Source organism: Mustelus asterias, unplaced genomic scaffold, assembly GCF_964213995.1.
Source record: "Mustelus asterias unplaced genomic scaffold, sMusAst1.hap1.1 HAP1_SCAFFOLD_116, whole genome shotgun sequence".
Lineage (NCBI taxonomy): Eukaryota > Metazoa > Chordata > Chondrichthyes > Carcharhiniformes > Triakidae > Mustelus > Mustelus asterias.
This window is the reverse complement of record NW_027590156.1, coordinates 542,511-568,863: the sequence shown is the minus strand read 5'-3', so window position 1 is coordinate 568,863 and position 26,353 is coordinate 542,511. Positions and strand designations below refer to the sequence as shown.

At 45.5% G+C, this 26,353-nt stretch overlaps 1 protein-coding gene across 1 annotated transcript in view; it reads left to right on the top strand.

Moving 5' to 3' along the window:
• The window catches only part of LOC144484577 (uncharacterized), a 172,591-nt gene that overhangs the window by 13,035 nt on the left and 133,203 nt on the right, over nt 1-26,353 (top strand). Inside the window, 3 exon segments of the mRNA XM_078203059.1 lie at nt 3,013-3,531; nt 3,616-3,783; nt 12,017-12,222. Coding sequence (XP_078059185.1) covers nt 3,013-3,531; nt 3,616-3,783; nt 12,017-12,222 — 893 coding nt within the window.

Sequence of the window (26,353 nt, the reverse complement as noted above, 5' to 3'; positions counted from 1 at the left end):
CACGGGGGAGGACCCAGTCATTGTGGTCCATGTAGGTACCAATGACACAGGCAGGACAAAGAAGGAGGTTTTACATGGCTAGTATGAGGACCTAGGTACCAAATTAAGAAGCAGGATCTCAAAGTTCATAATCTGGATAATTACCTTAACTACTTACTAATTGTCTTAGGACAAATCAGATCAAAGAGATGAATGAGTGACTCAAAGATTGGTGTGGGAGGTGGGTTCTGGTTCATGGGGCACTGACACCAGTACTGGGGAAAGCATTTTAAAACTAAATAGTAGACAGGGAAACAAATTTGGGGCAAGGAATCAAAGATTTATAGAAATGACTGGATGAAGGGCTGGTTGGCAAATTTGCCGATGACACAAAGATAGGTGGGAAAGTAAGTTGTGACGAGGACATACGGAGGGTTCAAAAAGACAGAAAGGTTAAGTGAGTGGGAAAATATCTGGTAAATGGAGTAGAATGTGGGCAAATGTGAAATTGTCCATTTCGGCAGGAAGAATGAAAAAGAAGCATTTTGTCTAAACGGTGAGAGATTGCAGAGCTCAGAGATTCAGAGGGATCTGGGTGTTCTAGTACATAAATCACAAAAGGCTAATATGCAAGTAAATCAGTAATTAGGAACACTAATAGAATGTTATCATTCATTGTGAAGGGAATTAAATACAGAACTAGGGAGGTTATGCTTCAGTTGTACAGGTCACTAGTGAGACCACGTCTGGAGTAATATGTACAGTATTGGTCACCTTGTTTAAAGAAGGGTGTAAGTGTGCTGGAGACAGTTCAGAGAAGTTTACCAGACCAATACCTGAAATAATGCGGTGATGCTGGCGTTGGACTGGGGTGGGCACAGTAAGAAGTCTCACAACACCAGGTTAAAGACCAACAGGTTTATTTGGAATTTGGAATCCTTCCGCACCTGACGAAGGAGCAGCGCTCCGAAAGCTCGTGATTCCAAATAAACCAATTGGACTTTAACCTGGTGTTGTGAGACTTCTTACAATGCCTGAAATTGATGGGTTGTGTTACGAGGCAAGGTTGGACAGGCTAGGAGTGTATCCGCTGGAGTTCAGAAGAGTAAATGGCGACTTGTTCCTGCAAGGCCTTGACAGGATGGAGGTAGAGAGGATGTTTCCTCTTGTGGGATAATCCAGAACTAGGGGTCACCGTTTTAAAAAATAAAGCGTCACCCATTTAAAGTAGAGATGAGGAGAATTTTTCTCCAAGTGTCGTGAGTCTTTGGAACTCTCTCCCTGAAAAGGTGGTGGAAGAAGAGTGTTTGAATATTTTAAGCAAAGGTGGATAGATTCTTGGTAAGAAAGGAGGTGAAAGGTTATTGGAGGTCAGCAGGATGAAGATTTGAGGTTACGATCAGGTCAGAGAGTAAAGACCAGTTCTGCTCAATCACTCCTCATTGCACAGTCCTGTCATCCCAGGAAGCAGTCTGGTGAACGTTTGTTACTCGTCCTCTGGGGCAATTCTCTGGGTAAGGAGACCCAAACTCTGCAGTGTTCCACATGTGGTTTCACCAAAACTGGATACAATTTCAGAAAGCTTTCCTCACTCGGAAACTGCATCCCTGGGGAATAAAGGCTAACAGACCATCTGCATCTCTCCTTAGGGATGCTGCCAGACCTGCTGAGATTTTCCAGCATTTTCTCTTTTGGTTCCTCATTCAAACAGACGCAGTAATTTGCTTTTATTTGGTTAGAAGTGGGGGATTTACACACAGAATATTCAAATCAAGGAACGGTTTGTCTCTTCTGAATTTATGTCCTGGTTTAACAGTGATGATCTTTTTGGAAACTCTATTTACAGGATACAGCAATTGGAAATTGGAACATGGAAAACGTTTTGGGGCTGCACAGTGGTTAGCACTGCTGCCACAGAGCGCCAAAGACCCGGGTTCGATTCCAGCCGCGGGCGATTGTCTGTGTGGAGTTTGCACGTTCTCCGTGTCTGCATGGATTTCTTCCCGTGGTCCAAAGATGTGCAGGTTAGGTGGATTAGTCAGTACCTGCTCAAAAGATAATCCCAGAAACTACAGGTCAGTCAGTTCAATGCTAGTGATGGGGAAGATTCCTGAAACAATAATTCAGGACATATTTAGTAGTCACCTGAGTAAATGTGGATGAAGAAGGACAGTGTTCAGAGGAAATGGTGTTTATGGAACCTGCTGAAATATTTTGATGAGGTCACAGATACCGTTGTTGAGGATAATGCTGTTAATGTGGTGAACATGGACTTCCAAAAAGCATCAGATAAATTGCCGCACAGCAGACATCGGAGCACAGATATGACTCGTGGAATAAAAGGGACAGCAGCAGCATTGACACAAAATTGTCTGGGGGACAGGAAACACACAAAATACTGGTTAATGGATGTTTGGGAGTTCCTCAGGAGCGGGTGTTAACACCCAGCTCTTCCTAATGTATACAAATGACCCAGACCTTGGTGTTCAGGGACAGTTTAGAAATTTGTGGACAGAATCTGTGTCGACCCAGACTGGGTGGCAGGTTTCCTTCCCGAAGGACATTAGTGAACCAGTTGGGTTTTTATGAGAATCCACCAGTTTTAATGGTCACTTTTCCCTGGAGCCGGCCCCGCAAATGACCAGATTCATTCAGCTCAATTTCACAAACTGTCTTTGTGTTTTTGTGGGTTCTCTCTCACCCCATCTTTTTCTGTTTTGAAACAGTTACACAGCATTTTAGAAGAGGAGGATTTGCAGTCGGGAAACTGAAACGAAACATCACATCACAATCTGGTGGAGTTTTCCAATGTATCATAACCTAAATATCATTTGATTTTGAACATGGAAGGAACAAGCACCGTTCACAGCGGGGAGAAACTGTACACGTGCTCTCTGTGTATGGACGAGGCTTCAGCCAATCATCTGACCTGTTAAAACACAAATGCAGTCAATCCAGGAAGAAACCATGGAAATGCAGGGATTGTGGGAAGGGATTCAAATCCCCGTCTGGCCTGGAATGCCATTGGCTCAGTCACACTGGGGAGAGACCGTTCACCTGCTTCGAATGTGGGAAGGGATTCACTCGTCAATCCTACCTTCTGATACATCAGCGACTTCACACTGGGGAAAGGCCGTTCACCTGTTCTGTGTGTGGGAAGGGATTCATTCAGTCATCCACCCTGTTGAATCACCAGCGAGTTCACACTGAGGAGAGACCATTTAAATGCTCAGACTGTGGGAAGTGTTACAAATGTTCTGGGGAACTGATGCGCCATCAACGTGTTCACAGCAATGAGAGGCCATTCACCTGTTCCTTGTGTGGGAAAGGATTTACTCAGCAATACAAACTGCTGACACACCAGCGAGTTCACACTGATGAGAGACCTTTTACATGTACAGACTGTGGAAAACACTTTAAAAGTTCCCAGGACTTGATGCAGCATCAACCTGTTCACACTGATGAGAGACCGTTCAGATGCTCTCACTGTGGGTCTGCATTCAAGCGATCGTCTCACCTGACTGTGCACCAGCAAATTCACACTGGGGAGAGGCTGTTCACCTGCCCTGACTGTGGAAAGGGATTTACTCAGTCATCCGTCCTTCTGACACACCAGTGTGTTCAAACTGGGGGGAGACCATTCATCTGCTCTGAGTGTGGGAAGGGATTCCCTTCCTCATCCAAACTTCTGATGCACCAGCGAGTTCACACTGGGGAGAGGCCGTTCACCTGCTCTGTGTGTGGGAAGGGTTTCACTCAGTCATCGAACCTACTGACACACCAGCGAGTTCACACAGGGGAGAGGCCATTCACATGTGCTGAATGTGGGAAGGGATTTGCTTATTTTTCTGTACTGATGAGACACCAACAAGCTGACAAGCAATTACAATGATTGGATTTTGCTGTCAGTGACATCCCAGATTATGTTCGTTGGGGTCTGTTGGATGATGTCAATACATTCCAGCCAGTTGTTTGGGCTAATGTTGTGGATAAAGGTCAAATAAATCAGTTTTATATTACTATTTTTATATTGAACACACTGAGTTGCATCTATGTAATGTCTCTTACTCACTTTGGATACTTTTGAAGGGCTCTCCCTCTCCCCTGTCTTCTCCATCCTCACCTCCAACAACAAGTGTGAGGAGCGCATGGAGCTTCTTTGTCACTAAGATTGAGGGGAGGTGATGGCCTAGTGGTATTAACACTAGACGGTTAACCCAGAAACTCAGCTAATGTTCTGGGTACCAGGTTTCAATCCCACCACGCCAGATGGTGAAATCTGAATTCAATAAAAAAAATATCTGGAATTAAGAATTTACTGACGACCGTGAAACAATTGTTGTAAAAACCCATCTGGTTTAATGATGTCCTTTATGGAAGGAAATCTGCTGGCCTTGCCTGCTCTGGCCTACATGGGACTCCAGAGCCACAGCAATGTGGTTGACTCTAAAATGGCCGAGCAAGCCACTCAGTTGTTCAAGAAGGCAGCTCACCACCACCTTCTCAAGGGCAACTTGCAATAAATGCTGGCCATGCATTCGCCCCTTCGAGCCTGCTCCGCCATTCATTTTGATCATGGCTGATCATCGAATTCAATATTCTGATCCCCCTTCCTCCCATACCTTTAGCCCCAAGAGTTATATCTAATTTATTCTTGAAATCATATGTATGTGTCTGCATTTTTCTGACCGTTTGTGTGTCTATGAGTTTGTCTGTATCTGTTTCCGGGATTGATATCAGTTATGGGAATAGATTCGCCTGCATTAAAATATATTCAAATAAGAATAGTAGGAATAAGAAAAATACAGCAGCACAATCCTCCAACAGGATCCTTCAGGAATCTGAGAATTCAGTGATTTCCCAGGTAGAAGCCATTTACCTCACACCGCCACAAGAGGGAGCTCCCTCGCTGTGTTTGTGTGTTCACTGCAGCAGGAGCGGGTTCCATTACACAGTGATATGTTACAGAGCAGAAATCCAGGAGAACTGGATTAATTGTTGGATTACACAGTGAAATGTAACAGAGCAGAAATCCAGGAGAACGGGATTAATTGTTGGATTACACAGTGACATGTTACAGAGTGTTAAAATCTGAAATAAAGCAGTTAACGCCACAAAGAGGCAGAAACAGTGAAACACACAGCTAAACATCCATATGAATCAGGAGCAGCAGTAGACGTTTGAGCTGCTCTGCTCCAGATAAGATTCCGGCTGATCTGACTGTGGCCAAAACTCCACTTTTCTCTTTCCCCCCAAACCCTCTGACTCTCTTGTCAATCAAGAATCTATTTAATCAGCCTTAAAAATATTCAATGACTTTGCCTCCACTGCTCTCTGGGGAAGAGAATTCCACACGCCAAAGGTCCTCTGAGAGAAAAAAACACCTCATTCTCTCTGTCTCAGACGTCTTAAGTCCAGTTCGTTCTCCAGAGCCACACAGCGAAAGTAAGGGCTGTGAAGAAGGAAGAGAGGGAGGTGGAGAAGAACAGAATGAAAGATCTGCAAAGTGGCAAAATGTTTCACGGCCCAAGACCAAAGCGAGTGGTAATGGGACAAGTAAAGACACAAAAGATGTTCTGGATGAGGTGTGAATGGCCGGTTAGCAATAGTCTGAATGCAAAGTAAAGAAAACAAGAGGGAAATGAGGTTATAAAAAAGCAGCAACGAAACACAGAACACAATGGGGGCAGAGATTGTGGTGTAAAATTGTTGGACTCAGTTTTGTTCTGAAGGTTGTAAAGTGTCTCTTAGTTGCTGGAAATAATATATTTCCCAGTTCCGATAACAGGTCACATTCAGTCTGTTTCTCTCTCCACAAAGGCTGCCTGACTTGTTGAGTATTTCCAGCGTTTTCTGCTTTATGTCACAGAGAATGTCTAAGAATTGTCACACCCGGAAGAGATGTCTCTTCCTCGGGGTTGTCTGGGTGGGGGGATAATGTTCACTGTTTTATCTTCGTGTCTGGTGTGAATAATACCTTAGATTAAACGGAGAAGTTTTTTTGAACTGAGGAGAGTAGCTCCATTTGGGCGCTGACTTTAAACAACGTTAACAAACCAGGGCTGCTGGAGAAACATTTAGGGATTTGTGAGCAGTCAGTTCCGGCTGGTTTGAAGTGAAATCCTGTCGGCGCTGCGGCAAATCTGAACTCAAACCAGACAAACTGGAACCGCTGGGCTGGAGATTCCGGGTGTTGGGATGTGGAGGCTGGGGGAGGGGGAGATGGCGGTAAAACTCTGAGCCTGACTTTAGACAGGGTGAGCGGGATAAAGGGGAGGAATGACAGAGTTAATGTGGGAGTCAGGGACAATAGCAGAAGGTGGGAAGCTCTGGAAAGGAGCAATCAGGTAAAGGCCATCAAAGAATGCTCGTTTAAATGAAGATAAAAGCAAAATACTGCGGTTGCTGGAACCTGAAGCAGAAACAGAAAATGTTGGAAAATCTCAGCAGGTCTGACAGCATCTGTGGAGAGAGAACAGAATGAATGTCTCCACTCTGGATGATCACAGATGCTGTCATACATGCTGAGATTTTCCAGCATTCTCTGGTTGTGATTAACTGAAGGTTCAGAAGGGAAACAAGCAGCGAGTTCACACGCACTGAACCTAGGGGGAAGGGGTGACACAGGATAAGGTACAGGCGCAGCTCAGTGAGGCTCTGCAAAGTCCAGCAACCCGTCCACATTGAGAGCTTAGAGCGCCAAGGGGGAGGGGAAGGAGACACAATTTGGGACACAGCAGGAGGTCACCCCTCCCCCCACTCTGTGGTTCCACATCCCTCCCACACCTGGGCAGAGTTGGCTCAAGGTGCAGGAAGCTGCAAGCTGAGAGGCTGAGCTGTGAACTGGGCGGGTTGGGGGTTTGAGTGACAGTCCTGGGGCTATTTCAGGACAGGAACAGCCACAGATTCCCCCTTTTTTCCTGGGACGTTTCAGTGGAGCTGTGTTGGTGAATGTTTGTAATCTTTGTCTGGCTATCTCGATAATGGGGGTGGGTTGTAGATTGCTGTGAGTGTTAGACTAAATAACCTCTCCTCGTTCTGCCAGTTCCAGTCTGCAGACTCCATTTCTCAGTCCAGTCTGCTGCTCTGTCTCTGCCTCTCTGTACTGCAGTGCTCCACATTCTGAGCAACATCCAGCCCATTGTTATCACCTGCAAATGGCGACAAACTACCTAACTGTGATTAGCCCTGCTGCTTCACAGAGCTAGGGACCGGGGTCAATTCCAGCTTTGGTGACTGCGTGGAGTTTGTGCATTGTTCCCGTGTCTGTGTGGGTTTCCTCCGGGTGTTCCGGTTTTCTCCAAAGATGTGCGGGTTAGGTGGATTGACCATGCTTACAATTATCCTTTAATGTCCCACGATGTGTAGGTTCTGATTTGATTTATTATTGTCAAATGCACTGGCATACAGTGAAAAGTAATATTTCTTGCGTGCTATGCAGGCAAAACATACGTTGATAAAGTACATGGGGGAAGGAAAAGCCGAATATATTGTTGCAGTTACGGGTAGGGTGAAGAGAAAGGGCCGTAGGTGGATTAGCAGAGTAAATGCGTGAGGTTACAGGGATAAGGGATAAAGATGCTCAGTCGCACGATCAATACGCACTCAATCGGTCGAATGACCTTCTTCTGCATTGCAAGGATTCTATGTTTAGTGAATTACGGTGAACAACTTTTGAATAGAGGGGTTTCTGGGGCGCAGAGCATTGTGGGAATTGAGACCGCCATTATTCAGTGCCTGAATATTTCATTGTAGACTGAGGGCTAGTCGGCAATCTGAGCCCTCAATTCTGTTTGTCACTTTACAGTGGCTGCCTAGCCTGCTGAATATCACCAGTGTTTGTACTCTTTATTTCGGATGTAATATCTACAGAGTCTTGTTTCTGTTTTATGGTTCTGAGATTAGAAACACAGGCTGACAAGTTGGAAGTCGGTTTGAATCAGGTTTCATGTTGGATGCAGAACTCAGTCCTTGTCCTGCTGTGTGTTTTTTTTTAATTGTTGCTTCACTTTGAACTCTATTCATAATCTGTCTCTGGGTCCTCTCTCAATCCCCTTTTTTTCAATTTCAAATCAATTTAACAGGAACTAGAAGGAGACAATTTGCAGTCAGGAACAAAGAGAACAAAGAACAAAGAAAATTACAGCACAGGAACAGGCCCTTCGGCCCTCCAAGCCTGCACCGACCATACTGCCCGACTTAACTAAAACCCACTACCCTTCCGGGGACCACATCCCTCTATTCCCATCCTATTCATGTACTTGTCAAGATGCCCCTTCAAAGTCACTACCGTATCCGCTTCCACTACCTCCCCCGGCAACAAGTTCCAGGCACCCACTACTCTCTGTGTAAAAGATCTGCCTCGTACATCTCCTTTAAACCTTGCCCCTCACACCTTAAACCTATGCCCCCTCGTAATTGACTCTTCCACCCTGGGAAAAAGCTTCTGAATATCCACTCTGTCCATGCCTCTCATAATCCTGTAGACTTCTATCAGGTCTCCCCTCAACCTCCGTCGCTCCAATGAGAACAAACCAAGTTTCTCCAATCTCTCCTCATAGCTAATGCCCTCCATACCAGGCAACATCCTGGTAAATCTTTTCTGTACCCTCTCCAAAGCCTCCACATCCTTCTGGTAATGTGGCAACAAGAATTAAACACTATATTCCAAGTGCAGCCGAACGAAGGTTCTATAAAGCTGCAACATGAACATTAATGAACATGGGACATTAATACGAGTGGTTCAGAGTGACATTACCTTCCATCCGTTCCTTTTTGTGTAGAAGCAGCTTACTCCGGCTCTGTGTTTGCCCAGACTGTCCGGGCAATAAGACCGCAGGAGAGGGATACAGCTATGAATCCACACACTGCCAGTCCATGGTGGAGGGTGTTGGCAGCACAGTGAGCTGTGGTACATGGGGCAGGGTGTTAGAACATAGAACATAGAAAGCCACAGCACAAACAGGCCCTTCGGCCCACAAGTTGCGCTGATCATATCCCTACCTCTAGGCCTGTCTATAGCCCTCAATCCCATTAAATCCCATGTACTCATCCAGAAGTCTCTTAAAAGACCCCAACGAGTTTGCCTCCACCACCACCGACGTCAGCCGATTCCACTCACCCACCACCCTCTGAGTGAAAAACTTACCCCTGACATCTCCTCTGTACCTACCCCCCCAGCACCTTAAACCTGTGTCCTCTCGTAGCAACCATTTCAGCCCTTGGAAATAGCCTCTGAGAGTCTACCCTATCCAGACCTCTCAACATCTTGTAAACCTCTATCAGGTCACCTCTCATCCTTCGTCTCTCCAGGGAGAAGAGACCATGCTCCCTCAACCTATCCTCATAAGGCATGCCCCCCAATCCAGGCAACATCCTTGTAAATCTCTTCTGCACCCTTTCAATGGCTTCAACATCTTTCCTGTAATGAGGTGACCAGAACTGCGCGCAGTACTCCAAGTGGGGTCTAACCAGGGTCCTATAAAGCTGCAGCATTATCTCCCGACTCCTACACTCAATCCCTCGATTAATGAAGGCTAGTACGCCGTACGCCTTCTTGACCGCATCCTCCACCTGCGAGGCCGATTTAAGAGTCCTATGGACCCGGACCCCAAGGTCCTTCTGATCCTCTACACTGCTAAGAATGGTACCCTTCATATTATACTGCTGCTTCATCCCATTGGATCTGCCAAAATGGATCACTACACACGTATCCAGGTTGAAGTCCATCTGCCACTTCTCCGCCCAGTCTTGCATTCTACCTATGTCTCGCTGCAACTTCTGACATCCCTCCAAACTATCCACAACACCACCTACCTTGGTGTCGTCAGCAAACTTACCAACCCATCCCTCCACTTCCTCATCCAGGTCATTTATGAAAATGACAAACAGCAAGGGTCCCAGAACAGATCCCTGGGGCACTCCACTGGTCACTGACCTCCATGCAGAGTAAGACCCTTCCACAGCCACTCTCTGCCTTCTGCAGGCAAGCCAGTTCTGGATCCACAAGGCAACAGCCCCTTGGATCCCATGCCCTCTCACTTTCTCAAGAAGTCTTGCATGGGGGACCTTATCGAACGCCTTGCTGAAGTCCATATAGACCACATCCACCGCTCTTCCTTCGTCAATGTGTTTGGTCACATTTTCAAAGAACTCAACCAGGCTCGTAAGGCACGACCTGCCCTTGACAAAGCCGTGCTGACTACTTTTGATCATACTAAACTTCTCTAGATGATCATAAATCCTGTCTCTCAGGATCCTCTCCATCAACTTACCAACCACTGAGGTTAGACTCACCGGTCGGTAATTTCCCGGGCTGTCCCTGTTCCCTTTCTTGAATATAGGGACCACATCTGCAATCCTCCAATCCTCCGGAACCTCTCCCGTCTCCATCGACGATGCAAAGATCATCGTCAAAGGCTCCGCAATCTGCTCCCTCGCCTCCCACAGTAACCTGGGGTACATCCCATCCGGTCCCGGCGACTTACCAACCTTGATGCCATTCAATAGTTCCAACACATCCTCTTTCTTTATGTCCACATGCTCGATCCTTTCTGTCCACCGCAAACCAGCAGTACAACCACCCAGATCCCTTTCCACCGTGAATACCGAGGTAAAGTATTCATTAAGCACCTCCGCCATTTCTAACGGTTCCGCACAAACTTTTCCCCCTTCACCTTTTAAGGGTCCTATGCCTTCACATCTCATCCTTTTACTCTTGACATATTTGTAGAAAGCCTTGGGATTCTCCTTAATCTTACCCGCCAAGGTCTTCTCATGACCCCTTCTCGCTCTCCTAATTTCCTTCTTAAGCTCCTTCCTACATCCCGTATACTCCTCTAAATCCTTAACACCTCCTAGCTCTCTGAACCTTCTGTACGCCTCTCTTTTCTTATTCACCAGGTTCATCACAACCTTCGTGCACCACGGTTCCCGTACCCTACCAACACCCCCCTGTCTCATCGGAATGTTGTCATGCAGAGCTCCAGACAAACATTCCTTGAAAATCCTCCACTTTCCTTCGGTACTTTTCCCCAAGAATGCCTCCTTCCAATTTACCCGTCTAATTTCCTCCCTGATGACACTGTATTTCCCTTTACTCCAGAGAAACACTTTCTTAGCCTGCCTGATCCTATCTCTTTCCAATGCTATCGTGTTGGCAGCTCAGTGAGCTGTGGTACATGGAACAAGAACAAAGAACAGTACAGCACAGGAAACAGGCCCTTCGGCCCTCCAAGCCTGTGCCGCTCCTTGGTCCAACTAGACCAATCGTTTGTATCCCTCCATTCCCAGGCTGCTCATGTGACTATCCAGGTAAGTCTTAAACGATGTCAGCGTGCCTGCCTCCACCACCCTACTTGGCAGCGCATTCCAGGCCCCCACCACCCTCTGTGTAAAAAACGTCCCTCTGATATCTGAGTTATACTTCGCCCCTCTCACCTTGAGCCCGTGAGCCCTCGTGATCGTCACCTCCGACCTGGGAAAAAGCTTCCCACTGTTCACCCTGGAAACTGAAAATAAATAACATATCAAAATCTGACAGATTCATCCAATTTATTGTAACTGAATATCAGTGGCTTTTGAACGTGGAAGGAAAAAACACCGTTCACGGTGGAGGGAACCATACATATGTTTTGTGTGTGGACGAGGCCTCAACCGATCATCTGGCCTGTCAAAACATAAGTGCAGTCACTCTATGGAAAAAGCGCAGCAACGTGTGGACTGTGAGAAGGAATTCAGTTACCCATCCCAGCTGGAAACTCATCGGCGCAGTCACATGGGGAGACGCCATTCACCTGCACTGAGTGTGGAATGGGATTCACTCAGTCATCCAACCTGGTGTTACACCAGCGAGTTCACACTGGGGAGAGACTGTTCACCTATTCCGAGTGTGGAAAGGGATTCACTCGGTCATCCCACCTACGTACTCATCAGCATGTTCACACTGGGGAGAAGCCAATCACCTGCTCTGAGTGTGGGAAGGAATTCACTCAATTATCCCACCTGCTGAGACACCAATGGCTTCACACGGGAAGAGGCCGTTCACCTGCTCTCAGTGTGGGAAGAGATTCACTCAGTCATCCAGCCTGGTGTCACACCAGCGCATTCACACTGGGGAGAGGCCGTTCATCTGCTCTCAGTGTGGGAAGGGATTCACTCAATCATCTGACCTCCTGACACATCAACGGGTTCACACTGACGAAAGACCTTTTAAATGCTCAGACTGCGGGAAGTGCTATAAAAGTTCTAGTGAACTGATGTCCCATCAACGTGTTCACACTGATGAGAGACCATTCGGGTGCTCTCACTGTGGGGCTGGGTTCAGGCGATCATTCACCTGCTCAGAGTGTGGGAAGGGATGCACTCGGTCATCCAACCCGCTGAGACACCAACGAGTTCACACTGGGGAAAGACCATTCATCTGCTCCGAGTGTGGAAAGGGATTTTCTCAGTCATTCCACCTGCTTAGACACCAAAGAATTCACGAGTAACCACAGTGATTGGAATCTGCTGTTAATCCTATCTATGACTGTAATGTGTTAATTGGGTTTATTTTTGCTGATGTTAATGACCTCCAGCCAGTTGTATGATTTAATATTCTGAATAAAAGTCAAATAAATTAGCTTTGTGTTCGATACTGTGTTGAATATCTTTAAAATCATCAACATAACTGAATTCCTTCTCCCTTTGTCCCTCCTCCATCTTCACCTCCCCACAAGTGCTCATGGAGGAGAAACTCATGATCTTCTTTGTCACTAAGTTTGAGACAATCCAATCAGCTGCCTCTGTGGCTTCCCTCCCTTCCCCTAACCCACTCGACCAAACCTCCTCTAACACTCCCCTTTGTCTGAACACTCATCTTTCTGCGGTTTCTCTCCCGCCTCCCCTCATGTGCTCTTGAGATCATCTTGTCCATGAGACCCACCACCTGATCCCCCAATCCTATTCCCACTGAGCTACTGGCAGCACGATTTCTCCACATTAGCTGTTATTGTTAATAGCTTCCTCTCCTCCAAATCATCACCCACTTCTGTAAAAAAACTAATCCTTGGCACATGCCCTTGTAAACTACCATCCCATCTCCCTTTCCTCTCTAAAGTCCTTGAATGTTTGAATGCCCACATATTGTGAATTGCTTTACCTTTCTCACAGTGTATAGTAAAGTTTATTTTGTTTGTTCAAAACCTGTGGCATAGAGTCATAGAAGTTTACATTTTGTGCCTTTATTCACTTGTTAAGTATCTTGAATATCCACCTTTATCTATTTTATACAAACTCACCCAAATCTGAAAGCAGTTTATTGGGAATTGGGTGAAGAGAACAGAAGGTGGGTTTCCTGGACAAGATGAGCTGCTAAGAGGAGATGGAATGTTACAATCCCAGCTGATGTTATTATTGGACAGGAAGGTTCAAGAATAAAACCCTGATCAAGCGACCATAACGTTTACCGTTTTGTTTTAGAAATGTGGATGAACAGAGTCACTGATGGCCAATTTACTTTTAACAAAAACATTTATTAAACATGAAAATATTGACGTTTTCATTCCATCCACCTGCTGCTGCAGTGAACACACAACACAGTGAGGGGAGCTCCCTCTTGTGAGGTAATTGGTCCCTACCTGGAAGATCACTGAATTTTCAGACGACTGAAGGATCTTATTGGAGAATTATGCTGCTGTACTTTTCTTGTTCCTATTGTTTGTTATTTTAATATATTTTAATGCAGATGAACCTATTCACAAACTCGACAACAATCTTAGAAACAGCAACAGGCAAACTCGCAGACACACAAACACATTGACAGACACTGGGAAACTCAAACACATATACAGATATGCAGTATCTCAGACAAACAGCTACAGGCAGCTGGCACACACACACAAACACATTCACAGACGCACACAGACATGCAGACAAAAATACTCAGACTTACACAAACATGCACATTCACAGACATGCAGACAACTCTTGCCCGCTCCGGCCCGCCCGCAGCTCGGAAGAAATGAGTCCCGGGGAGGGGTGGGATATTGCCGTGATGTCACGTCCAGCTCCTCCCCGGCGGTTAATTTTTAAATAAAAGAGGAAAAAGTGACTGTTTAGAAATCCTTGCTGACTTGCACATTATGCACAGTGACAGCTTGATGGGGGGTAGTATAGAATTCTAGTATCTGTCCCTTCATTTTAGTATTACCATAATAAGTAGACTAGGTTAAGGTAATTATAAAGTGCCTTATATAAAATGAGAATTCACAATGCACCTGGAACAAAATATACGAAAGTATTATAAACTGCAAAGGTATTATAAATTGTATACCCACAAAGGGGGAGGAACCTACATGAGATTATTAGCTCATTGCCCATGTAGGTTCCTCCCCCTTTACCTAAGAAACCCAGCCCACGTCATTACCAGTAACCAAGGCTATAACTAACACCTGCGAATTTTAATTGATGAAAGGAGTCACTCTTTTGGGGAACCAGGGCCTCCTTTATCAGCTTGAGAGACTGCTCCAGCCTCGCTACCCATGAACGAATTTACTCCCTTAAATAGCAGGTCTATGATTAAACTTGTTTTCGCATATCCAGAAACAGATAGCAGAAGCTGCCTTTCTGTGCTCCATTCTATTAACAGAATTCGGCCTACCACTGTGTTTCCCATCAAGCTGCATTCAGAATGAAGTTGGTCAAGGCTCACAATATAGGGTTGAAAGTACAGTTTAAGCTTATAATAGTTGGTTAATTTGTGGGTGTACAATTTATAATACCTTCGTAGTTTATAATACCTTCGTATATTTTGTTCCAGGTGCATTGTGAATTCTCATTTTATATGTATATACATAAGGCACTTTATGAGTGATAGGCCAGTTTGTTGCTTTCGGTGTGGGATGTGGGAGTTCCTGGAAACACCTCGCCGCCCCAAGGTTCACATTTGTGCCAGGTGCGTGGAACTGTAGCTCCTGAGGGACCGCGTCAGGGAACTGGAGCAGCGGCTTGATGACCTTAGTCTAGTCAGGGAGAATGAGAAACAAATAGACATGAGTTATAGGCAAGTAGTTACACCGGGGCCTCAGGGGGAAGACACGTGGGTCACAGTTAGGAGGAGTAAAGGTCATAAGGGTAACGTACCAGAGAGTACTCCAGTGGCTGTCTCTCATAATAGGAAGGGCTCGGCGACAGGTGTGAGAGGGGAGGGGAGTGAGCAATTAGTGGAGGGGTCACCTGTGGTTGTCCCACTCCAAAACAAGTATATTGTTTTGGATAGTGTGGAGGAGGATGACTCTTTAGGGGTAAGCCACAGTGACCAGGTCACTGGCACAGAGTCAGGCTCTGTGGCCCGGAAAGGAAAGAGAGGGGTTAGGAGAGCAATAGTGGTGGGGGACGCGTCAGTTAGAGGCACGGACAGGCGATTCTGTGGGTGTGAACAGGACTTCAGGATGGTAGTCTGCCTACCTGGTGTTGGGGTACTGGATGTCTCCGAGCGGATAGGAGGCATATTAAAAGGGGAGGATAAAGAAACGGATGCCATTGTAAACATTGGTGCAAATGACGTAGATAGGAAGAGCAGGGGGATCCTACGAGAGCAATTCAGTGAGTTGGGAAATAGGCTAAAAAGTAGGGCCTCCAGGGTGGCAATCTCTGGGCTGCTCCCAATGCCTAGGGCCAGTGAGGCTAGGAATAGGGAGATAGTACAATTGAACGCTTGGCTAAAGGACTGGTCCAGGAGGGAGGGCTTCATATTCCTGGATCACTGGGAAGTTTTCAAGAGAGGAGGCCAACTGTACAAGAAGGATGGGTCACAACAAAATTGGAAGGGCACGAATATCCTGGCTGGGAGTTTTGCTCGTGCAGTTCGGGTGGGTTTAAACTAATATGGCAGGGGGGTGGGGATCAAAAAATTAGGTCTACAAGTGTAGAGGCTGAGGACGAGCTTGGGGCCAGGACAAGGCTGGCAAAGAAGAAGAGCACTCTGGGGGAGGATGACCTCACTGGGCCTGGAGGTCTGGAGTGCATCTACTTCAATGCAAGGAGCGTAGCAGGTGAGGCAGGCGAATTTAGGGCCTTAATGCTTACGAGGAAATTGGATGTGGTTGCGGTGACAGAGAATTGGTTGAAAGAGGGACAGGACTGGCAACTGAATATTCCGGGGTACAAGTGTTTTAGGCGAGACAGAGGAGGGGCCAAAAGAGGTGGGGGAGTAGCAGTATTAGTTAGAGAGCATATTACAGCGGTGCAGAGGGAGGACAATTCAGAGGGGTCGTGTAACGAGTCACTGTGGGTGGAGCTCAGAAACAGGAAGGGCGCAGTCACTTTGTTGGGGGTATACTACAGGCCCCCTAACAGCCCAAGGGAAGTGGAAGAACGGATATGTCAGGAGATAATGGATAGGTGCAGGAAAAAATAGGGTTGTTGTAGTGGGAGACTTCAATTTCCCTGGTCTCGACTGGAAATCGCGTAGGGCTGGGAGTCTGAATGGGCAGGAATTTGTAAAATGCGTACAGGAAGGTTCTTTGGAACAATATGTAGATAGCCCGACTAGAGAGGGGGCTATGCTGGACCTGGTACTGGGGAATGAGCCTGGTCAGGTCTTCAAAGTTTTGGTAGGGGAACATGTGGCAAATAGTGACCACAATTCTGTTAGCTTTAGGATAGTGATGGAAAAGGATGAGTGGTATCCCAAGGGTAAGGTGTTGGATTGGGGGAAGGCTAACTTTAGTGGGATTAGGCAGAAATTGGGAGCTCTTGATTGGGAGAGGCTGTTTGAGGGTAAATCCACATCTGGCATGTGGGAGTCTTTTAAGGAACAGTTGTTGGGGCTGCAGGATAGGCATGTGCCTGTAAAAAAGAAGGATAGGAAGGGTAGGATTCGAGAACCGTGGATAACCAGGGAAATTGAGGGATTGGTCAAAAAGAAAAGAGAGGCGTACGTTAGGTCCAGGCAGCTAGAAACGGAGGGACCTCTGGAGAAATACAAAGGAAGTAGGAAAGAACTCAAACGAGGAATTAGAAGGGCAAAAAGGGGTCACGAAATGTCCTTGGCAGACAGGATGAAGGAGAATCCCAAGGCATTTTATTCATACGTTAGGAACAAAAGGGTTGTCAGGGAAAAAATCGGACCTCTCAGGGACAAAAGTGGGCAATTATGCTCAGAGACCAAAGAAGTAGGGGAGATCCTAAATGAATACTTTGCATCGGTATTCACAAAGGAGAGGGATGTGTTGACTGGGAGTGTCTCGGAGGGGAGTGTTGACCGGTTAGCGAAAATCTCCATTACAAGGGAGGAAGTGTTAGGTTTTTTAGGGAATATAAAGACTAACAAATCCCCAGGGCCTGATGGAATCTATCCAAGGCTGCTCAGGGAGACGAGAGCTGAAATCGCTGGGCCTCTGACGCAAATCTTTGTCTCGTCACTGGACACAGGTGAGGTCCCAGAGGATTGGAGGATAGCTAATGTGGTCCCGTTATTTATGAAGGGGAGGAAGGACAACCCAGGAAATTATAGGCCAGCGACCTTGACGTCCGTGGTAGGGAAGTTGTTGGAGAGGATTCTTAGAGATAGGATGTATGCGCATTTAGAAAGGAATAAGCTCATTAACGATAGTCAGCATGGTTTTGTGAGAGGGAGGTCATGCCTCATTAACCTGGTGGAGTTTTTTGATGAAGTGACTAGAATGGTTAACGAGGGAAGGGCCGTGGATGTCGCCTATATGGACTTTAGTAGAGCGTTTGACAAAGTCCGTCATGGTAGGTTGGTGCAAAAGGTTGGATCTCATGGGATTAAGAGGGAGGTGGCTAGATGGGTGGAGAACTGGCTTGGTCACAGAAGACAGAGGGTGGTAGTGGAAGGGGCTTTTTCCGGCTTGAGGCCTGTGACTAGTGGTGTTCCGCAAGGCTCTGTATTGGGACCTCCGCTGTTTGTGATTTATATAAACGATTTGGAAGAAGGTGTAACTGGGATGATCAGTAAGTTTGCGGACGACACGAAAATGGCTGGACTTGCAGATAGTGAGGAACATTGTCCGAGGCTACAGCAGGATAGAGATAGGCTGGAAATTTAGGCAAAGAAATGGCAGATGGAGTTCAATCCAGATAAATGCAAAGTGATGCATTTTGGTAGAAGTACCGTAGGGGGGTGCTATACGATAAATGGCAGAACCATAAAGGGTGTAGATACGCAGACCTGGGGGTGTGCAAGTCCACAGATCCTTGAAGGTGACGTCACAGGTGGAGAAGGTAGTGAATAAGGCATATGGCATGCTTGCCTTTATAGGACGGGGCATAGAGTATAAAAGTTGGGGTCTGATGTTGCAGTTGTATAGAACGTTGGTTCGGCCGCATTTGGAATACTGCGCCCAGTTCTGGTCGCCACACTATCAGAAGGACGTGGAGGCTTTCGAGAGAGTGCAGAGGAGGTTTACCAGGATGTTGCCTGGTAATGAAGGGCTTAGTTATGAGGAGAGAGTGGGTAAAGAACAAAGAACAACGAACAGTGCAGCACAGGAAACAGGCCCTTCGGCCCTCCAAGCCTGTGCCGCTCCTTGGTCCAACTAGACCAATCGTTTGTATCCCTCCATTCCCAGGCTGCTCATGTGACTATCCAGGTAAGTCTTAAACGATGTCAGCGTGCCTGCCTCCACCACCCTACTTGGCAGCGCATTCCAGGCCCCCACCACCCTCTGTGTAAAAAATGTCCCTCTGATGTCTGAGTTATACCTCGCCCCTCTCACCTTGAGCCCATGACCCCTCGTGATCGTCACCTCCGACCTGGGAAAAAGCTTCCCACTGTTCACCCTAACTATACCCTTCATAATCTTGTATACCTCTATTAGATCTCCCCTCATTCTCCGTCTTTCCAAGGAGAACAACCCCAGTCTACCCAATCTCTCCTCATAGCTAAGACCCTCCATACCAGGCAACATCCTGGTAAACCTTCTCTGCACTCTCTCCAATGCCTCCACGTCCTTCTGGTAGTGCGGCGACCAGAACTGGACGCAGTACTCCAAATGTGGCCTATACAGCTGCGTCATCAGACTCCAGCTTTTATACTCTATACCCCGTCCTATAAAGGCAAGCATACCATATGCCTTCTTCACCACCTTCTCCACCTGTGTTGCCACCTTCAAGGATTTGTGGACTTGCACACCTAGGTCCCTCTGTGTTTCTATACTCCTGATGACTCTGCCATTTATTGTATAACTCCTCCCTACATTATTTCTTCCAAAATGCATCACTTCGCATTTATCCGGATTAAACTCCATCTGCCACCTCTCCGCCCAATTTTCCAGCCTATCTATATCCTGCTATATTGCCCGACAATGCTCTTCGCAATTCCAGCTGGGGTTGTTCTCACTGGAAAGACGGAGGATGAGGGGTGACCTAATAGAGGTGTATAAAATTATGAAAGGCATAGATAGGGTGAAAGGTGGGAAGCTTTTTCCCAGGTCGGTGGTGACGTTCACGAGGGGTCATAGGTTCAAGGTGAGGGGGGGGGGGGGGAAAGGGGGGGAGGGGGGAGGTTTAACACGGATACCAGAAGGACGTATTTTACCCAGAGGGTGGTGGGGTCTGGAATGCGCTGCCAGGCAAGATGGCGGAGGCGGACACACTGGGAACATTTAAGACTTATCTAGATAGCCACAGGAGTGGAGTGGGAATGGAGGGATACAAAAGAATGGTCTAGTTTGGACCAGGGAGCTGTGCGGGCTCGGAGGGCCGAAGAGCCTGTTCCTGTGCTGTATTGTTCTTTGTTCTTTGTTCTTTATAATTACCTTCACCTAGTCTACTTATTATGGTAATGCTAAAATGAAGGGCTGATACTAGAGTTCTATGCTACCCGCCCCCCCCCATCAAGCTGTCACTTATTCAATTTTTCTGCCATTTCTTTGCTCCCCATTATAATTTCCCCGGAGAGATAATGAGGGGCATAGACAAGGTAGATAGTCAATATCTTTTCCCAAAGGTAGGGGAGTCTAAAACTAGAGGGCACAGTTTTAAAGTGAGGGGGGGGGGGGAGATACAAAAGTGTCCAGAGGGGCATTTATTTCACACAGAGGGTGGTAAGTGTCTGGAACAAACTACAAGAGGTAGTCGTAGAGGTGGGTACAATTTTATCTTTTAAAAAGCATTTAGATATTTACATGGGTAAGATGGGTATAGAGGGATATGGGCCAAATGCGGGCAATTGGGATTAGCTTAGGGGTTTAAAAAAAAGGGCGGCATGGAAAGTTGGGCCGAAGGGCCTGTTTCCATGCTGTAAACCTCGATGACTCTGACTCTATGACATCAACTCAAATCCTTTTAGGACATTCTGAAATGCTGTATTTTAGGAAGCAATGGCAGGAACTAAATGCTTGTATTGTTTGTGCACATATTCCAACCCGTTCAGCCACAGCAGAATTTAATGGATTTGTAGATGCAGACTAACTTATTTAATCACTATCTGAAACATGTCTCATAATATTGCGTGCTAATAAAAGCAGACACATGCAGGCTTCGCTCACACTTAATGAGAAGGATCCAAGAGTGTTTGTACTCGGTTTCGAAAGTGCAACTTTTCACATTTGAGGCAAACGCAATAGCTACTACACTACAGAATCAGCTGACAGCTTGAATTAAGCCCATTCTTAATTCAAGAAGAAAACTGTTACTTTCAACCTTATTTCTCAACTTATCTTGAACTTCAAAATTTCAATGCGTTCGTCTGGCAAATATCTAAGGAAGGAATGATTTCTGCTCAATCATTAATGCATCATTCTCATCTTCCTTCGAATTATCTCAACCAATTCTACTCAGTACTTGACTAGTTATTCAACATTTAACATCAATACATTATTTGACACATGTGTCCTCATATGAATTGAACATCTTTGAAATTAAAGATCACTATATTGCAAACATAACTGACCAACAGAAGGGATCGAGTCATGGGCTAATACAGATTCCATGGTGCTTATTTGCGATTGACCATAGTCAGCTTTTAAACTCAGTCAACTATTTTCAAATTGAAGAGATTTTAGTGCTATCCGTTAGTTAGACTTGAGCATTTTGTTTTTATGGGTGTGAAAGATTCAGGCGCATAAATTTCGGCCATCTATGCGAAAGTCCAGTAGATCCAAAATGGGTCTAGATTTCATCATCTGTCTGAGCGGTTTCTCCTATTTCTATGCTCTGAAGAAAGATTTTTAAAAAAGATTCTTCTGGGAAATGTGCGCCATTTCCTCCAGTTCACTTACAGTATCATTTGTGTCTGTCTTTTTGAGCACACACTAATATTAGACATGGTTCAGATGGTGATTAACCATGTTAGTCTGCACCGACAAACCCATTAAATTCTGTTGTCGACTGAATGAGATGTTAATATGTGCACGTTGTCAAAATCGAAAAGTTTCTTTTCTGTCAGCGGCTCAAACAAAATCAGTATTTCTTATTTTACAGAAAGGGTTTGAGGCCGAGTACAGAGCAAAGATAAAATGGTTGTAACATCTAAATGGGAAAGTGCTTAGGAAATCAGAAACACAAAGGGTATTGGGAGTCATTGTTCAAGATTCTCTTAAAGTTAACATGCAGGTTCAGTTGGCAGTTAGGAAGGCAAATGCAATGTTCGCATTCATGTCGAAAGGGCTAGAATACAAGAGCAGGGATGCACTTCTGAGGCTGTACAAGGCTCTGGTCAGACTCCATTTGAAGATTGTGAGCAGTTTTGGGCCCTATATCGAAGGACGGATGTGCTGGCCTTGGAAAGGGTCCAGAGGAGGTTCACAAGAATGATCCCTGGAATGAAGAGCTTGTCGTATGAGGAACGGTTGTGGACTCTGAGTCTGTACTCGTTGGAGTTTAGAAGGATGAGGGGGGATCATATTGAAACTTACAGGATACTGCGAGGCATGGATAGAGTGGACGTGGAGAGGATGTTTCTACTAGTAGGAAAACCTAGAACCAGAGGGCACAACATCAGGCCAAAGGGACGATCCTTTAAAACTGAGATGAGGAGGAATTTCTTCAGCCAGAGAGTGGTGAATCTGTGGAATTCTTTGCCACAGAAGGCTGTGGAGGCCAGGTCATTGGGTGTCTTTAAGACAGAGATAGATAGCTTCTTGATTAATAAGGTAATCAGCGGTTATGGGGAAAAGACAGGAGAATGGAGATGAGAAAATTATCAGCCATGATTGAATGGCGGAGCAGACTCTATTGGCCGAGTGGCCTAATTCTGCTCCTATGTCTTATAGTTTTATGGTTTTATTTCCCAGAAGCACATTTTTAAAAACTTGTTCTTCATAATAAAGAAATAGGAAAAACCACTCAGGCAGATGAGGAAATCGAGAATCAGTCTGAATCTGTTGCACTTCCATAGATGAACGAGATTTAGGCGCAAGAATGTTTCACTCCCAGAATAAAGAGGGATCATGTATAACTAACAGCTCATTCTTAAATCTCTTCCCTTGAAAGATATTTGATGTTAAAAAATAAGCTGACTGGTTAATCTCAAATATATCCACTCCATCTGACGAAGGAGCTGTGTTCCAAAAGCTGATGGTATTTGCTACCAAATAAACCTGTTGGACTTTAACCTGGTGTTGTGAGACTTCTTACTCATCTCAAATAAGCAGCATTGCATGTGTATTGCCCAGTGACTCGATTTCTTTTGTTGGACAAGCATGTTTACGCTTCAATGTTGTGTATTTCAGAGATATTCAACACAGAATGTGTTATGTTGATATTTAATGTTGAATAACTGGATATAATTGGTTGAAACTATTCTACGGAAGATGAGAATGATGCATTTATGCATTAGCAGAAATCACTGTCCCTTTAGTCATTTGCAGATGAACGCTTTTCAATTTTGAAATTCTAGATAAGTTGACATATAAGGTTGAAAGTAGCCATGATGTTGAGATGCTGGCGTTGGACTGGGGTGGGCACAGTAAGAAGTCTCACAACACCAGGTTAAAGTGCAAAAGGTTTATTTGGTAGCACGAGCTTTCGGAGTGCTGCTCCTTCATCAGATGAATGGGGAGCTGGGTTCACAAACAGGGCAACCATTTAATGTAACGATTGTCTTCTCGCATTGAGTCTCAGTCTAGCCATTAGAACGTGCAGCAACAGAGCGGAGCTGAACAATGCAGAGAGACTGATCGTCAGTTCCAGAAATATTAAATTGAGAATTAGGAAATATAGATTAAATAAATGTATTGATATTAAATGTTGAATGAAGATGTGCAGGTTAGGTGGATGGACATGCTAAATTGCTCCTTGTGTTGGATGCATTAGACATGGGAAATGAGTCGTGTTACGGGGATAGGACAGGGGAAAAATCCTGATTACGAGACTCTGGCGTCGCTGCAGATTCGCTGGGCTGAATGGCCTTTTCAGCATGTAGGCAATCTATAAAGCTATGAAACAAATACTGAGTATATTTGGTTGAAATTATTCGCAGGAAGATAAGAATTAAGTATTAATGATTGTGCAGAAATATTTGCTTCCTTAATCATTTGCCAGACGAAAGCTTTTTAATTTTAAAGTACAAATTAAGTTGAGATATCAGGTTGAACGTAACGGATGTGTTTTTCTATTCAGTGACATGGGCTCTCAATCTCACCATACGAACTTGCAGCAACACAATGGAGTTAAGCATTGTAGTCATGATGTGGAGATGCCGGCGTTGGACTGGGGTAAACACAGTAGGAGTTTTAACAACACCAGGTTAAAGTCCAACAGAGGAGGATTGCAACAGACACCTCCAGCCACTGAAAGATGCCCTCATAAGAACAGGATATGGCGCTCAACTCATCGATCGACAGTTCCGACGTGCCACAGCGAAAAACCGCACCGACCTCCTCAGAAGACAAACACGGGACACGGTGGACAGAGTACCCTTCGTCGTCAAGTGCTTCCCCGGAGCGGAGAAGCTACGGCATCTCCTCCGGAGCCTTCAACATGTCATTGATGAAGACGAACATCTTGCCAAGGCCATCCCCACACCCCCACTTCTTGCCTTCAAACAACCACACAACCTCAAATGGACTATTGTCCGCAGCAAACTACCCACCCTTCAGGAGAACAGTGACCATGACACCACACAAACCTGCCACAGCAACCTCTGCAAGACGTGCCGGATCATCGACACGGATGCCATCATCTCACGTGAGAACACCACGGTACCTACTCTTGCGACTCGGCCAACGTTGTCTACCTGATACGCTGCAGGAAAGGATGTCCCGAGGCATGGTACATTGGGGAAACCATGCAGATGCTACGACAACGGATGAGTGAACACGGCTCGACAATCACCAGGCAAGACTGTTCTCTTCCTGTTGGGGAGCACTTCAGCGGTCACGGGCATTCAGCCTCTGATCTTCGGGTAAGTGTTCTCCAAGGCAGACTTCACGACACACGACAGCGTAGAGTCGCTGAGCAGAAACTGATAGCCAAGTTCCGCACACATGAGGATGGCCTAAACCGGGATGTTGGGTTTATGTCACATTATCAGTAACCCCCACAGCTTGCCTCCTGGACTTGCTGGCTGTCCTGTCTGGAGACAATACACATCTCTTTAACCTGTGCTTAATGCTTCCTCCACTCACATTGTCTGTATCTTTAAGACCTGGTTGGCTGCAGAGATTCGCATTCTAATCAGTATTCTATAACTTGATTTTGTGTCTCTGTGCCCTGTTTGAGAGCAGATTTCCACTCCATCTGATGAAGGAGCAGCGCTCCAAAAGCTAATGGCATTTGCTACCAAATAAACCTGTTGGACTTTAACCTGGTGTTGTTAAAACTCTTACTGTGTTAAGCATTGTAGTCAGGCCAATTGGCAGAGGCGGGCATTCTGCCACTTGTTTGTGGAGTGTATTGATTGTCACGTTCGCCTCACACGCTAAAAGTCCCCTGTTTGAAACTAGGCCGAAACATTCATTTAGTTTTCTCGTGTAGGGTGAGGGAAATCTGTCTGATTTCAGTTAGTTGCTGAACATTATCCGAATCTCGATGTTACACCCATTTTAGCTTTGTTCTGGCCTCGGCCTCAAATTGTTTGTGCCAAGTAAGAAATGCTGAATTTTTGTGATGCAATGACAGGAAAGAACCGTTCGTATTTTGACACCGTGCACATATCAGCAAGTCATTCAGTCTACAACAGAATTTAATGGGTTTATAGGTGCAGACTAACATAGTTAATCACCATCTGAAACATGTCTCGGGTGAGTGAAGTCTGTATGATTTCAGTTTGGTGCTGAATATTATCGGAATCTCGATGTTATGACATATTATCTTTGCTCTGACCCCGGCCTCAAATGCTTTCTCAAAAATCAGAAATGCTGAATTTTTTGACACAAATTTTACAAAATTGGGTAAATTCTCTAAGACATGTTGAATTTTGTCCAAAACGTATATGAGTTCAGCATTTAGTTAATGTCCGAATCTTATTAAATGAAATTTCTTTCGTAGAATTTAACTTAAAATAGCCGGTTTCTGTTCATGAATAGTTTCCGAACATTAATTTCTCCAGAGAAGATGAAATAATGTTCGTCAGCATTTATCTGAATAAGTGTAAAGCTATTGAAGACAATTTTCATCAAAAGTAACATGGAAATTGTGAGCATCTTTTAAAGACGAGCCAAACAGGAATCGAACCTAGAATCTGCTGATCCACAGTCAGACGCGTTATCCACTGCGCCACTGGCCCACATGTGAAGACGTGACGGCTGTTGCATATTGGCCCAACATTTCGAAAGTTTCAGGCAGAAACTTTGTCAAAATGTTTGCGTTTACTTGTGAGGAAAAGGTCCATCATTGAGGTTGTCTTTATTCATTTACAACTTTCCCTAATTGCCCTTGAATTGAGTTGCTGAGTTAACCTGCCGTGGTGGAATTCAAACTGCTGCCTAAAGACTATAAGATTACCCAACCACGAACCATTCCCCTCAGAAGATCAACACTCGAATATTACTTGAATGCAATACTTCACAAACACATGGCATTAGCTCTTACATATGCCTCAATAGGCATTCAGAACAAAAATGAAATAGAAGTGCTGAGAATCCATTGCACACTGAGAAGGAAAAGTGATGCTCCTATTTTGACTCAACACACATTTTATTAGTTCGTGCAGTGGCTACAAGAACAGGTCAGAGGCTGGGAATCCTGTGCACAAGTAACTCACCTGACTCTGACAATCGGGAGAGAGATTTACTCTGATACCCTGTGCGATCTTTGCAGTGTTAGGTGGGACAGTGTAAAGGACGATTTCTTCTTCCATATACTGTGCTGTATCGGCCTCTGATGAAGCAGAGCCTTTGCTGTTGAGAATTGCTTGACACTCGAAGGTGACCGATCAGTTCATGTGTCAAATCACCGAGGTTCTCCTCTTTGTTCAGTCGTTCTG